At 38.6% G+C, this 16325-nt stretch overlaps 1 protein-coding gene across 3 annotated transcripts in view; it reads left to right on the top strand.

The window, feature by feature from the left end:
* The window catches only part of tpd52l1 (tpd52 like 1), a 34363-nt gene extending 18038 nt beyond the window's left edge, over window positions 1–16325 (top strand). Inside the window, exons 5-8 of one of the 3 annotated variants that reach the window (XM_048531373.2) lie at window positions 3218–3250; window positions 7291–7329; window positions 12447–12507; window positions 15844–16325. In XM_048531373.2, the coding sequence (XP_048387330.1) occupies window positions 3218–3250; window positions 7291–7329; window positions 12447–12507; window positions 15844–15969 (259 nt within the window). In that variant the 3' untranslated portion in view covers window positions 15970–16325. The remainder of the gene's footprint in view (window positions 1–3217; window positions 3251–7290; window positions 7330–12446; window positions 12508–15843) is intronic. The other 2 variants (XM_048531375.2, XM_048531376.2) reach the window with 2 other exon arrangements.

Below are 16325 nucleotides of genomic sequence, written 5' to 3' on the forward strand. Positions count from 1 at the left end.
TAGTCCCTTCATTCTACTTATAACTTAGCACTGAAGATTGTGATTAGTACAGAAGACTACATTTTGGCTCTGTGTTCTTAGCTTAAAGCAAAATGGAACAACTAAGTCACATAATTCTTCTTTTAAATTCTATCTGATAATAAGCCTGGGTAGCTTAGTTGTTATTGGGCAAGAGGTGCCCAACTCTCTCCATCCGCTGAGAAAGTGCTAGATGTTTACACTTGTGTACATCTGTGTAGACGGTGGGAAGTACAAGGAATGTCAGGTTTTGTAAACAGTTTTACTTTAAACTGTCTTATTTAATTCCTAAATAAAATAGGGATGAAGATCTCGAAGATGTAGCCATTGAACATTTCTACCGTGTGTACATTGCCCATGTGATTCACATTACCACACATGTACTTTGGGAGGGAAGAATCCACAGAAAGCCATGTTTTGTTGAGTTACAGCTCTTTATAAAAAGCTGCTTAGCCTAACAGAAACGAGTCTGTGTACAAACCAATATTGCAACTAAAGCAGAGGAAATGTTAACCCTATTGTTCACCATGCAGTATGTAGTTGAACATTCTGGTAGGAAAAGGGAACAATGGATAAATAAAAATATTGAGGTTCTAGTCAAGAATAAGAAGGAGGCGTATGTTAGTTATAGACAACGGTGAACACGTGAATCTCTTGAAGAGTGTAAAGAGTCTAGGAGCATTCTTAAGAGAGAAAGCAGGAGCACCAAAAGGGGATATGACATAGCCTTAGCAGACTAGTTTAAGGATAATCCAAAGAGATTCTTTAAGTACATCATGAGCAAAAGAACAACTAGGGAGAGAACAGGACCCTTTAAAAACCAATGAGGTCATCTATGTGTGAAATCACAGGAGATAGGAGAGATATGACATGAACATTTTGCACCAGTATTTACTGTGAGCAAGGACATGGAGGCCTGGGAAACTCTCGGAAATAAGTATTAATGTCTTGAAAATGGTCCACATTTCAGAAGAGGAGGTGCTGGAGTCTTAAAAACAATATAAAGGTGGATAAATCTCTGGGCCCTGATCAATTGTATTACTGGATATCGTGGGAACTTAGGGAATAAATTGTGAAGCCCCTAGCAGAGGTGCTTGTATCATCTACAGCTGTGTGTGAGGTGGATAATGTGCCTTTATTTAAGAAAGGCTGTAAGGAGAAGCTCGAGAACTATAAACCATTGGGTAAGTTGTTGGAGGGGATTCTGAACGATAGGATTTACATGCATTTGGAGAGACGAGAACTGATCAGGGATAGTCAGCATGGCTTTGCGTGTGGAAAATCATGTCTCACAAACATGATTGAGTTTTTTGAGGTCATGACCAAAAAGGAAGATGTGGGCAGAACACTAGATGTTGTCCACATGGACTTTAGTAAGGCCGTTGATAAGATTCTGCTTGATAAACTGATTAGTAAAGTTAGATCAGGGAGAGTTTGCCAATTGGATGTAAAATTGGCTAGACGGAGGGAGACAGAGGATAGTGGTTGGGTGTTGTTTCTCGGACGGGAGGTCTGTGACCAGTGGTATTTCGCAGGGATCGGTGCTAGATCTGCTGTTGTTTATCATTTATGTAAACGATTTGGATGAGAATATAGGAGGCATGATTAGTAAGTTTGTGGATGACACCAAAATTGGTGGTACAGATGACAGTGAAAAAGGCTATCTAAGATTACAAAGGGATCTTGATCAATTGGGCCAACTCCTTAGAGTGATACGTGGAGTTTAATTTGAATAAATGCAAGATGTTGCATTTGCTAAGACAAACAAGGGTCAGACTTGTGCAGTTAAAGGCAGGGCCCCGGGTATTTTTTTGTTGTCGAACAGAGAGACACCGAGGGGTTCAGGTACATAGTTCTTTGAAAGTTGCACCATGTGTAGTCAGGATGGTTAAGAAGACATTTAGCACACTTGCCTTCATTGCTCGGGCCATTGAGTATAGGAACTGGATTGTCACATTGCAGGTGTACAGGACATTGAGGCCATTTTTGGAGTACAGACCTAGTTTGCTGTACTATAAGAGGGTAATTATTAAACCAGAGCAGGTTCGGAAAAGATTTACCAGCTTATTGCCAGGACTGCAGGGTTTTGGTTTTAAGGAGAGGCTGGATAGTCTGGGATTTCTTTCATTGGAGCATGTGAGGTTGAGCGGTGATCTTATAGAGGTTTATAAAATCATGAGGGGCATAGATAAGGTGAATGGTAAAGGTCTTTTCTCAAGGGAAGGGGAGTTCAAAAGTAGGGGGTATATTTTTAAGGTGAGAGGAGAAAAATTTAAAAGGGACATGAGGGGCAACTTTTTTCACAGATGATAATTTGCATGTAGAATGAACTGCTAGATGAAGTGGTAGATGAAGGTACAGTTACAACATTTGAAAGACACTTAGAGAGGTACATGAATAGGAAAGGTTTGGAAGGATATGTGCTAAATGCAGGCAGTAACAAACAACAGCAGATCCAGCACCGATCCCTGCGAAATACCACTGGTCACAGACCTCCCGTCCGAGAAACAACCCCCAAACACTATCCTCTGTCTCCCTCCATCAAGCCAATTTTACATCCAAACTTGCTTGGCATCGATGGCTTGGACTGATGGGTCTATTTCTACACTGTCTGACTTGGGTTGAACAGATAGATTGTGATAATCAAAAGGAACATTGACAATTTGCCTAGCTTGGGCTAGAGAGAAGGAATCTCTAAAGTAACTCTCAAAATGAAAATTAGTTCTGGAATTAGAAGGTAAATGGTGGGTAAAGGGAAAAAGAAGCAAGCTTCAGGAACTTGGATTAATTTTGGACTGGTTCCTGGAGAAGAAAGCATCTGTTTAAAGACTCTGTAATGTATAATTGTGGTGTGATATTTTTGATTGATAGCAAAATTAAATAGAGATCCTTTGGAGTATGGTGCCTACAAAAATAGGTTTAGTTGGTGTTGCTTTTATTTTATTAGTCAGAGTAAAAATCCTAAAAGCAAATTTCAAGTTATGTGATCTTTTCAGTTCGATGTTGGAAGTCAAATATCTTTTTCAAAGTTATCAGTCTTGGTGGGAAAGTAACAAGTATCCCAAAGGCAGCTTTATCAGGAAGTCTGTGGAATTCGCAAATATGTTAGCTAGCTTCACTTTTAATCATGCATTTTTCCAACTATTCCAATTTGTGCTGTTTGATATTGATTACTGATTGACTGACTGTTTTGCTATAGCTTATATTACCTCCGACTTCTGCTCCCAAGCAGGTGAGATCAAACAGTTTTGATATTTTGATTTGTCTTTTGAGATATTAATGTGGAAATGCAAGTTTGACACAACTCCACATTCTCATTTCCTCTCTGATTAATGTACTGGTCCATGCATGAAGAGTTGATCATTATTTTTTCTTCTTGACATTTCTTTCTGAGTGATGTTGTTTTCTGTGTGATAATCTACCATTTTGAATCATGTTAAGACTTCGAAGCTCTAAGTGTTGTTTTATCTCTTAAATTTACAGTGAGCATGTTTTAGTTTTCACTAACTGATATTTTAGTAGAATGATCAAGTGATACATTGCGCCTCTAGAGAATGTGAGAAGTGAAAAGGATTTTTGAACGATGTTGGCCAGAATAGTGATGTCGCATTTTTTGATTTTGTTTTTGTTTTGTAATTCATTACTATCAGTTTTTCTACTGCCTGCAGCCACCTCCTAGGTGTGAACTGATTTTCAGCTGTACAGTTGCCAGGCACATCTTGTCACTATGAGATTAATTTTGAACCCTGCGTAATGTCCCTGATAGTGCAGTCACCCACCCCTCAGGTCAAAAGCAGACTGACTAGTGGTTGGGGCTTGGTAGTCTGTTCGGTCTGATATGTATGGTGGATGGAGAGCTGTTGAGAGGTCAATGCCTCCCTTTCTAAGCTGCAATTTTACTAGTGGTAGCGCAAATGTCATGGGGGCCTATCCACACTTGAGCCAGTTGAAATGCTTGATGGCTGTTTAATGTTGGGTATACACGGGCCATGTAACAAGACTGCAGCGAAAACCTGATGACTAATCAAGGAAAAGGACATTTCCCACAGTGGTACTTAATATTGTTGAGAAGGCATTTATGTAGCTTTCTGTCCTGAACATTTGATACAGAGGACCAAAATAGCATCACAACTGGAGCAATAGTTGAGTTTATCCAGTTTGACATAAATCTGAAATCAAACTTAGAAGTTTGTCCAGTCTATGTGGCTTAGCTACTCACTAGATAAATTTACAAAACCAGTTAGAAAGAAAGACTTCAGCTCCTTTTTCAACTGTGTTCTTATTAATCTTTTATGACTAAAGAATCAATGTTTAAAATATACATACTCTTTTAAAATTGAACTGTCAGGGAGTGCTTATAGTTTTTGGAAAGGATTCATATGAAGATCCATTTCAATTTATCCCAGTTTGTGGAGATTCCAGGGTTCATAAAGTGAAACTAACTGTTGAGCAACAGCTGAAATCACTAAACCTGAAGGAAGTATTAACCCATGGCATGTGGTATACAAGATGTAATTAAATTGTCAAACGACTGGTATGCGTACTTCAATTACATAACGCATAGTTGACGACATTTTGTGTTGTGCTGTGATATTTCTCAGATGTAATACATCAGTGTAACCTTTTTGAATTATTTATTTTCATCTTCTAGTTGTTTTTCATTTGCTTTTCTTTGTAGCTAGATACAGTTTTTTTTTATCTTTCATACTTCTGTGCTGTGTAATGTATCAGGTGCAAAGCAAAGCATGGATCAATAAGTTAAGTATGAAAGACAACATTGGAAATTTCAAGATAATAAAATGTGAGGCTGGATGAACACAGCAGGCCAAGCAGCATCTCAGGAGCACAAAAGCCGACGTTTCGGGCCTAGACCCTTCATCAGAGAGGGTCATCCTCTCTGATGAAGGGTCTAGGCCCGAAACGTCGGCTTTTGTGCTCCTGAGATGCTGCTTGGCCTGCTGTGTTCATCCAGCCTCACATTTTATTATCTTGGAATTCTGCAGCTCCCATTATCTCCAATACTATTGGAAATTTCAGTTGATTTAAGAACTACAGCAATTATGTTAACACTAAGTTTCATCTCATTCAGAAAGTTCTGCATTAGTATATATTCCCTGTACTCGCATGCATTTCATGCATTATTTTGTGTCCAAGAAAGAAGCGCTGTGCATTTGAATGGTGGTGAATGGTTCCTTCCACCTCGTTATCAATAAAATGGGAAAAACAACAGTAAGGAGAGAAAGAAAGAGATTGAAGCTACAGGCAAGTGAAGTACCAAAGGATCATTTTCAGATGTGTGTATTCTCCAAATCTTTCATGGGCATGAACTTGACATTAACACTTAAGAATGGTAAAGTATTAATATGATAGAGGATATCAAGGTAATGTGGAGGTGTTCATCGAGGTCAAAGGAAGACCATTCTTGAACAAATGAAGGATTAAGGATGGAGAGATAACAGTTATTAGTTAAATATGTGAAAATGATTAAGATGCAATTAATGCAGATTCTTGCTAGATTACTGTCTTCTGGTTAGAAAACCACTTAGATAAGCAGCCAAAATTCCCAAAGTTTGACATTGTCAGCTTTGAGAACTCTAATCCAACTTTCAAGTGGGACAAGATACTGATATATTCAGTGATCCCACCGTTCTCATAGAAGAGGAAGAGTACACAGCCTTTCCATGGGTGAATCCTCAGCTGTGTCTCTTTGTGGCAACTGGCTCCTTCAAAACAAAGCTAAAGAGCAGCAAGGTGCCTCAGTGGTTAGCACTGCTGTTCGATCCCACCCTTGGGCAACTGTGTGGAGTTTGCTAACCCTTTCCATGTTTACATGGGTTTCCTCCCACAGTCCAAAGATATGCATATTAGGTGGTTTAGCCATACTAAATTGTGCGTAGTGTCCAGGGATGTGCAAGCCAGATAGATTAGCCATGGGAAATGCAGAGTAACAAGGATGGAGTGGGTCTGGATGGGATGCTCCTCAGAGGGTTGGTGTGGACTTGATGGGCAAAATGGTCTGCTTCCACAGTGTAGGGATTCTAGAAATCTAAAACTTCAAATAAATTAGAGGAAGTTTACCTTCTAGACATGCAGCTTGCAGGGCCACTGTCCTGTAGATACCCTCTGGCACTCATGAACCAGACTCCCAGCTGTGGGCACTTGTTCCTTGTGAATACCTCAGGAATGTTGAGGACTAGAAACAAAGTTGAATTTACCTTGATTTTAAAAAAAAGCGCAGGTTGATGTCTCGTGCTTCAGTTGGTGAGCTTGGCAGGGTAGCTGACCATTGTTCAAGCCACACCAGGAAGGGGAAAGTTCATGGAGGAGGGAGAACCAATTTATTGTCTATATAAATGAGTTAATACATTTTGAAACATATAACCAGGAACAGGAATATATATTTCGTGGAAAGGGAGTGAAATCTGCATTAATGGCAAGCGGAGAGGCAAATATAATTATATATAAATCTCAAACAGTGAGTGTGCTAGTAGTTAAAACAGTTTTAAAGCCAGTAATGTTTTAGTATATATTAGTAGAAAGGCAGAGTACAAAAGTTGAGGAGTAGTATTAATAAATGTGTTGGTTAGACCGTGGTTGAAATATTCAGTGCAGTTTTAGATGCCCCTGTAATTAAAGGACATTAAAGCTACAGATGCATTAGAATAGAGAAATGATATGTTATGAAATTACATGTGGAGAACTATCTCAGGAATACAGCCAGCTAGGAAGAAATTTAGTACAGCTTTAACTTTATGAAGTGTTTTCAGAGTAAATAAAGAATTATTGCCCCAATCTGGAAATTCTATGACGAGTGTCACTACCTTCTCAAGGGCAACTAGGAATGGGTAGTAAATTCTGGACAGCCTATGTCCCATGAGTGAATAAATAAAACAATGGAAGATGCAGAGATAATGGGAACTGCAGATGCTGGAGATTCCAAGATAATAAAATGTGAGGCTGGATGAACACAGCAGGCCAAGCAGCATCTCAGGAGCACAAAAGCTGACGTTTCGGGCCTAGACCCTTCATCAGAGATGCAGAGCTGGAGGAAATGCCTGGACAGTATATTGGATGACCGCAGCGTCGCAAAGGCACAAATAGCTTTCTTTTATGTTTATACTACCATTTTAAAATATTTCTTATACGTTAACATTGTCACCAATTTGTGTGTTAAGTAGCTTTGATAAATGTTTTAGTGGCTGCCTTTTTTGTATACTTACTGCTTGACTTAAGCGCATTCAATTCTTTTCCCTTAATGCTTCCATGTGTCAGTTACCCTGTGCAGCATTCAATTAGCGCACCAGCAAAGAGGTAATGTCATATGTGTTAATGTAACTAAGACCAAGCTAAATTTAAAATTTTGAGTTCTGTTTGAACTGCTTTAACTATACATTTTTTTTCATTTTGGGGAGAAACCAAGTCTTTTGAAACTTTCTGCAATACTTAGGAATATTTTTGTTAAGCCAGTAATGTTGATTTCTTGTGTGTTCTGTCTTGTTTTACGGAGATGTATGCTTGTCAAATGTGGTGGATTGCGCTTTATCAATTAAGGTTGTAAAACCAGATCATCAATAGAATCACATCAATTCACTTTGGACTTTGTAAAGTGTTAAGGTTTCTTCCCCTAAAATTAAATGTTAACATCATTTGCCTCTTAAAAATCAAAATAATTTTGTGATTTCCTCTAACAATTTTCACCTTCATTAGAATTGTTTTATTTTGATTAAAAACGTAATTAGACAACATTTAAAAGGTAACACGGTGTGAAGCTGGATGAACACGTCAGGCCAAGCGGCATCAGAGGAGCAGGAAAGCTTGACGTTTCGGGTCAGGACCCATTTTCTGAAGAAAGGTCCCAACCCGAAACGTCAAGCTTTACTGCTCCTCTGATGCTGCTTGGCCCGCTGTGTTCATCTAGCTTCACACCGTGTTATCTCAGATTCTCTAGCATCGGCAGTTCCTACTATCTCTGTGACAACATTTAAAAGGTGTCTGGTTGAGCATATGAATAGGAAGCACTTAGAGGGATATGGATCAAATGCTGGCAGCTGGGTCTAGGTCATTATGGATTGTCTGGTCGGCATGGATGAATAGGACGAAGTGTCTGTTTCTGTGCTCTATTAGTCTATGACTCTGTAGCTATCTTATAAGAATTATATGGCCCATTGATGTCAGAGACCTGAACTAATATTTGTAGCTGCTAATAATGTATTTTAATTTGGTAATTATAATAAACAGCTGCTTAATAAATGCATGGTACCTAGTCATTCCCTTTTGCCAGCTATGAACGTCACAGGTCCAGGAAGGCAATTTCAAACAAACATAAATTTTTAGTTGGCTTGACAAGGTACTTTCCCATTTAATATGAATGCAGTAACAGCAACCAGAAAACATCGTATTGCTTGGTTTGATTGCTGTCCTCTTGATCCTCCGTTGAAGTGGTTTTGGATTAGAAAATATCTGAAGTCATTTTAATCATCTACTTGTACCACAGCTTCTACAAAAAGTGTTTAAGCTGGAAGAAAGAAGAGAAAGCAGTTGTTAAGCATTAGCCTCGTTAACATTTCTAGAAGACAATAACATATTTATTGATAACTTGCAGACAATAAGACATTCACAATACTTTACTTCTGCCTGTAATGTAGACATTTAATTAATTAGTAAACAGAAGAACGCTACTCAAACATATTAAGCATTTATTCACTCGTACTAGCAACAGTAATTTTGAACAATATCATCTGGATTTGTCAGTTCTAGATATCAGTCATTGTACAAGTGTTCTAAAAATGGTTGATCTACATTGCTGTGTATCTGAATACTAACCTTTTATTATTCATCTACCAGAATACCCACATTCTTCTGTGTCAATGGTCTGCAATTTCTCGGTTGATTTAAATAATACGCTACTTTTATTGGTTTGATTTTGATTACAACCCACAGCATGCCCAGTGTGCCTTGTTATTGGTATTTGGCTTTGTTATCATTGCTTTTTCTATTCTTCCTGTCAAAATGAAAAAGTATTATCTGCCTTTTTTGGTGAGTAACTTGATCTGTCTATGTCCTTTTGGCGCATGTATTCAAGCTTCTGTATCTTCTGCCTGCTGGAAAAGGTTGAAGGAGAGAGGTGGGAGGGATCTTTGATGTGGCCAACCTTTCTGCGGCAACGGGAAGCATAAATGGAGTGCATGGATGGAACGTTGGTTCGCGTGATTCTCTGGGCTGTGCACACAACCTTCTGTAATTTTTTACACTCCTGGGCAGAGCCAAAAGCTGTCTAATAGTTTTTCACATCTGCAAAGCATGCAGCTTCAAAAGACATTGGACGCACCTACAGGAAATCTGGTTCGAAAAGCCACAGCAGACCCTGGAACAAAACAGAATTCACCACAGATACAGTATAACACCATCAGACTGGCTACAAGGAAATTCTTAAGGATGTAGACAAATGCAATACGTTCGTCAAGTGCATAAGGCAGATTTTAGAACCTGACCAAGCTTTCTGTCACCCAACAACAGTTGATTTTATTGTTACGTGTACGAAAATACAACGAAAAGCTTTTTAACGAGCGATACAGGCAGATCACAGCAAGAAAAGGATGCACAGATTAAAAAGACTTGGAAGTATACAAGTTACATTATTTGAGGCTGGAGTCCATTCAGCAGTCTGATAACAGCTGGAAAGAAGCTGTCCCTGAACCTGTTTGTGCGTGTGTTCAGGCTTCTGTATCTTCTGCTTGACGGAGGAGGTTGAGCTCATTACCAGCATGCGATGGGTCTTTGATGATGTTGGACGCCTTTCTGTGGTAGCGAGCCATGTAAATAGCTTCTGTGGATGGAAAGTTGGCTTCTGTGATGGACTGGGCTGTGGTTATTGTAATTCTTTGTTGTTTTTGTTTATGTTATATCCAGTCAGATTTACAACTATCTTCACTTTATTTTAATTTGATGATACATTTAACTTCCTTAGTTAGACATGGATAGTGTGTCCTTCCCTTAGAGTCTTTCTTTCTCGCTGGAATCTGTCTTTGCAGAGTGTTATGAAACATCTCCTTTAAATAAGTGTAAAGCATGAGTCTGAGACCCACTGTTAAAATTAAATGTGAAATTCAATCATGTCATTATCAGTGCCACAGAGGGGTGACTTTATTATTTAGTCTTATTTAATTGCACAGTCAGATCTGGAATAACCCGTTCTCTGGTTGGTTCCAGAATGTGCTGTTTTAAGAAAACATTCTATGTAACTCATCTTCTAGGCTATTTTACTCCATCTGATTCGTCTGATCAATATGTAGATTAAAATTACCCATGATTTTACAAGCTCCCACTAGTTCGTCCTGTATTCCCAATCCTATAGTGTAGTAAAAACTGAAAGTGTAGTTACTGTTCAGAGGGCTACAGTGCTTTCCATAGGTGACTTCTTGCCTTTGCTGTTTTTTTTATCCACAACCAAACTGATTTCACATCAATCTTTAGAACTACCGTCATCTCTCTGTATTGTACTAATGTCATCCTTAAATAACAGAACTCTCCCCCTTTCCTTAGCTTTCAGGAATGTTGTAGCTCTTGATATTCAGATCTTGCAGCCATATCTCTGTAATTGCTTTAGATCTAACATATTTATTTCTATTTGAACTGACAATTCACCAATTTTCCTTTGAAGGTGATATGCATTTGGATGCTTTTAGGTCTATCATTTATTAGTGTTCAATTTACAGCCTTATCTGCAGGCACACTCTTAAGATTACATGCTGTCACTTCCTGCCACATTCTGATTATCAGTAAGCAAAATACCAAAGAACTGTAGATGCTGGAAATTGAAAACAAAATCAGAAATAACTGGAAAAGCTCAGCAGGTCTAGCAGCATCTGTGAAGAGAAAGCAGAGCCAATGTTTCAGGACTGGTGACTCATCTTCCGAACTGATTGTAGCTTGGAAAAAAATTGGTATATATTGCTAAAGATGGGGTAGGGAGAGGAGTAAATGATAAGTGGAGATGGACCCCAAAGAGAAACAGTTGGGCAAACAAAGGAAAGGGTAATGGTCAGTCTAGGAGAGTGAATAGCTGCTAAAGGGAACTGTTAGTGGCTGATAGTGGGTTGTTTGTGGTTGCACCAGTCCAGTCCTAAAGAAGGGTTATACCCAAAACGTTGACTGCTCCTTTCCTCCAGGTGCTGCCTGGCCTGCTGTGTTCTTCCAGCCTCCTGTTTGTCTACCTGTAGAAGGTTCACTGGATTTGAAATATCAACAGATGCTGCCAAATCTGATTTTATTTCAGATTATTATTACTGTTATTGTTACTTGCTGTATTGCCCATGCTCTTCTTTAATTTATTTCATCTAATTCAATCCATTACCTACTTATATAGCTAGGCTGAGCAATATGGTCAGTTGAAGACCATCTCAAATCTACAGCTCCCACTTTCTCCAGTATGGTTCAAGTGCTCCGTATATTGAAACCCATTTCTGCCATCACAATCTTTCACTCGTGCCATTACTCTCTAGTTTCTTTTACCCTACTCCAGTTCACTCAGGGCTCTGATTTCAGAGGTACTTTTGAGGTTTGGCTTTTTAGTTAAGCCCCAGACTACTCATAAACCCTGAACAGAACATCTTTTCTGGCCCTCCCTGTGATATTAACAACTGCCCATGATAACCGGATCGTCGTCTTCCCACTGGATGTTGTTCTTCAGCTCAGAGCAGATATAAAAATTACAATTTCAAAAACATCACTTGAATTATGAAAAACAAATAGAACGAAAAGCTAACTAATCAATCAACCACCTGTTTTACTGGCATCACTCTTGGATTTTTCTCTCAACTTGGCTAGCCCACAGAATGAATCTTCTCCCCTCCACCACCAAAATCCCCACCCCATCTCCCCCAAGCCCCACTTTCATATTCTAATGCCTTGTACTGTTCTCATTCACCCTAGCTCCCACACTATCCTCATTCACCACACCCAGCATCCCCTTGTGCTTCATACCTGCTGGCCCCTCAGCTCTCTCACAGTTCTGTTATTGTCTTTCTTTTGATGAAACCACACTATCTGCTAGCATGGTAAAGATTCCTATTATATGTTAAATTTTAGTTCTGTCGTAAGAGTATATGTAGCTCTGTAATTTCTACTGATTGTGCCTGTATTTTGAGAAATCTTGGACTGCTATCCATTTCGTGTCTGGGCATCTCTTCATAAAGCCAACTTATTTTGACTCACCAGAAAGTTTTTGGGCTTACTGTTACATCAATAGTTTGGAAGTTAGTTATAAACTGGAAGTGCATACAGCAGACTAGTTTGTATAAAACATGATTCTTCATAAGATTGTTAATATTTATAAAATATGAATAAAAATGTGTTAGCCACTTAAAATTGTCTCTATTAAATTAATAAAACTGCAGAACACAAAATCATTATATTTCTTGTTGCCACAGAAATTCTCCAGCATTCAAGTCCTTTGAAGAACAGGTGGAAACTACTGTTAGCAGTTTGAAGGTAAAGATTTGACTGCCATGATATGGTGGTGGAATTTGCCAGCATTGCTCTACTTCCTAAACCAAGCCAATTAGCTTGGTTTGATCTTTCCTTTAGGCATTTGAATTTTGTAGATTTTTTTTGTCAAAATTTCATCTGATTAAAGTACAGAAGCTTCACATTTACAGGATGTGGTTTGTCATATCATATAGGATATGTGACATAACAACCAGTCCATGCTAGTGTTTAAGCTCTATTTGTGTTTCCTCCCATCATTTCTGAAAAAAGTCTTGCATTGTAACATGTTTTCCTATCTCCATCACTTGTTTATACAGCTTCCTCTAAATGTATTATACTGTTTGTTTCAACTGCTCCCTAAAGTGGTGGGTTCTACTTTATTTTCAATCTTTAGAATGAGCTCCCTGATAGGTTTTCTTAGTAACTATATTACATCCATGGTTTTGAATTATGCTCTTTCTGCCAAGATGTAACATTCTATTTGTTTCCACTCTGTCGAGCTGTTCATAATTTAAAAAATTACAACCCCTAGGTCCTATTTAAAAATAGAATCCTTTACTGGTATTTATAGCTATGCATTTCTGATGACATCCTTGTAATTCTTCAATGTATTGTCCCCAGTACGCCTGTCATTTATATGAAATGGCAACTAGGATTGAACATGATTCTCGAGGTGTGGTGCAGGCAAAAGTTCAATACAAGTTTAGTTTAAATATACCCAACTCTCTGAACTTACTTAAGTTTGAACTTAGTCACTTAGTTCTGTGGAAGTGCAAATTAGAGAAGGTGATTTTACACCATTGTCCTAAATCAAAATTACCCTGTGGGAGGGGGGAAAGGCTCTAGTATGACCCCGTCACTGAAAGGAGAGAGATAGCAAATAGGGGTCATGTCACATTTCAGGATTTCAGATTTTGCTGCTGTGAAGAAACTTTGATTCCTTAATGTTGAATCTGGTATAACGGAATGACCAGCAGTGGTTAGTCCCCTTCTTAAATTTCTATAGTCTGTATAACGTACATAAATCAAAGATGCTGTGAGGTTGGAAGCTGTAGGAATTTGACCCAATAACAGTGAACAAGGCAGGATAGGCCAGGGATACTCTCCTGGATTAGACTAGTGGCAGAGTGGGTGCAGGACCCAACCATTGGCAAGGTGCTCAGAGGAATGCCTGGTGATCTCAATGGTGCTCCAGTCAATGGTTGCTTTGAATAATCTGTGTCATCAGTGAGACAGTCAAGCTGCACAGCATCAAGTACAGAGTGCTGCAGTGCCTGCCACAGCCAGAACACCAACCTACCCATTCTCCCATACAGCAAACTCGACTTCAAAGAAACACAAGTCCTCAACTCCTTTCACAATATAGATTAGTGTAAAAAGTGACTTACTTTGGAGGGGGTGGAGAAGGGGAATGAATGGCCATATTCCCCATTTGTTATTGGCCCCTTTCAGTGAAAGTCTGTCAGAGCTCTTCAAATAAAATGTTATTTTGAAAATGTGTTTGTTCTTAGCATTTCCTCTGAGAAAGCTCACCACAGGATTTGCACTTGAGTCAGAAGGTTGGTTCCATCCCAATCCAGAGACTTGAAGGAGAAATGTAATCTGACACTTTAGTGGAGTATCGAAGTCATACTAACATGGAGCAACGAGGTGGGATGGGCCTGGAAAGAGGGAGATTAGTGTGGGCTGGTTTTGGAGCTTCCCACTGAAGGGGGACTTCTGATCAGGTCAGTGAGGAAGCCAACATCTAAATTCTTCTCTCATGTTGGCGAAATTATATGCTTTTACTGCAAATGTTTCTGTCACAGGAATAGACTGCAGTGCTGTTCTGAGGATTGGTGCAGACTTGATGGGCTCAATGGCCTCTTCCACGCTGGAGGGTTCTGTGTTTATTCATGTTAACCTCTCTGAAAGCTAAAGAACAGAGCTTAACCTAGTTGCTACGATGTGTTTACAGCAGGTTCTGGAGAGTGTTTGAGTTCCTGAGTGGAGGCAAGTGAATCCTTGTCCCCTCACCAGCTTTCGATGATGTTACTTGTGCCATCATTCCCCCGAATATGGCCAGCTGGAGTTGGCAACCCTATGTTAGAAATACCTAAAGGGTCTGGCAGCATCTTGGAGAAACAATATTCATGCTTCAGATATGTAATCTTCCATCAGAACTGGAATTTGTTAGAATTATAATAGGCTCTAACCAAGTGAGAGGAGACTGGCTGGAAAAGGAGCATACTTCAGAGTTTAGAGTGAGAACATGTTTTGATCGCACAAGGACAAAGGAAGTTGTAATGGATTAAGGAAATATACAAAGGATGTATCTGGAAATGGTGTGATTGGCTGAAGGATGAATGGATGTACCCAAAAGCAAAGGCGAAAACAGAGTTATTTTGTCTCATGTCTTTCGCCTGCTATCAGATGCAACTATTCTGTTCAGATGCTTTTGCCTACATCCAGAACCATGATTAACAGCAAAATATTTGAAATAAAGAATGATTACAAATCTAACATACCCTTAAAAAATGAAAAAAATTACATTATGAAATATGAAGGTGCAGAGAAAAGGTTTTTAAAAAAACTTTTAAGTTGGGTTTGTATTGCGCATGCACAGCTGGAATCCATCATCAGATGGTTGGTGTCAGAGGACAACCTCTTTGACATTTTTCCTATCCTCCCTTTTCCTTGCCTAAAACAAATCACAATTCTCAACCTTTCCCAATTCTGATAAAAGGTCACAGACATGAAGCATCTCCGCAGATGCTGCCTAACCCAGCTGAATGCCTAGTATTTTAGTAACTAGTGTTACTTTGTTAAATTGTCTGTATCTCAAATTTGTCCAACAGCGATACTAATAATGAAGCTAGGGGAACCTAATACTCATAAGTAATCAACAGACTAAATAATAGATTACTGTTTCAGAATTCTGAAGGCTGTTGAGTTCCTGGTGTTCACCCCCATCTAAGATTACATTAAGGTCATGTGAGAGTTTCTGTGCTAATATTACCTGTTGTGTGCTGCTTTTCCTGGCAGTGATTATGATTCTCGACCACTTCATATTGGTAATCATCTTTTTGTTGGCCTATTGCATTGCATTTCTCAATGTAGTCATCACCCCAGAGTGATTTAGCTACTTACCTTGGGTGATATGGTTATATATTCTTGGATGTGTAGCTTTTCTAGAATTGTTTATTTTTAAAAGTCCTGATCTCCAAGTTAACCAATGAAAGGCAACTATAATATTCAGTCTGATTAAAAATATGTTGCTGTTTGGAGATTTTGATAAGCTATCATGTGTCTGGTAGTAGTTTTTTTTAAAACACTTTCAATAATCTTGTGTCTGTTTAGTGTAAAGTTGGTGTACCTGCCCACAGCAGTGGAAGTTTTGAAGATGTGCTGAATTCTACTGCCAATGCCAGTGTTCAGGAATCAATTTCAGGAAATCGTTCAACTAAAGATATCGAATTTTTTTAAATCTTTTCTACAATTCTGTAGGATTTAAAATGCATAAATCTTGGTGTTATTAGATTTTATTTAAAATTCAGTATATCTATGTCTCCTGTTTATATTGAGAAATATAGCCTGGAATTATTTAAAACAAAATAGTGGCAAGGAACTTGCTACATTATATCAATATAAAATTGTTTCACATACTTTTATTCTTGGACTGTCTTTCTAATTTATGAAGTGCTGACTCTAAACTCCATTTGTACTTGTATTGCAATGCAGTAAGTTTACAAGTTTTGTCAAACCACTTCTGTTAAATGAATGTTAATTGAACCAAAATGTATTGTGCTTCTGAAGTCTTACAGAAAAAAAATAAATTTCTT

The sequence above is a fragment of the Stegostoma tigrinum genome, chromosome 4, assembly GCF_030684315.1.
Source record: "Stegostoma tigrinum isolate sSteTig4 chromosome 4, sSteTig4.hap1, whole genome shotgun sequence".
Lineage (NCBI taxonomy): Eukaryota > Metazoa > Chordata > Chondrichthyes > Orectolobiformes > Stegostomatidae > Stegostoma > Stegostoma tigrinum.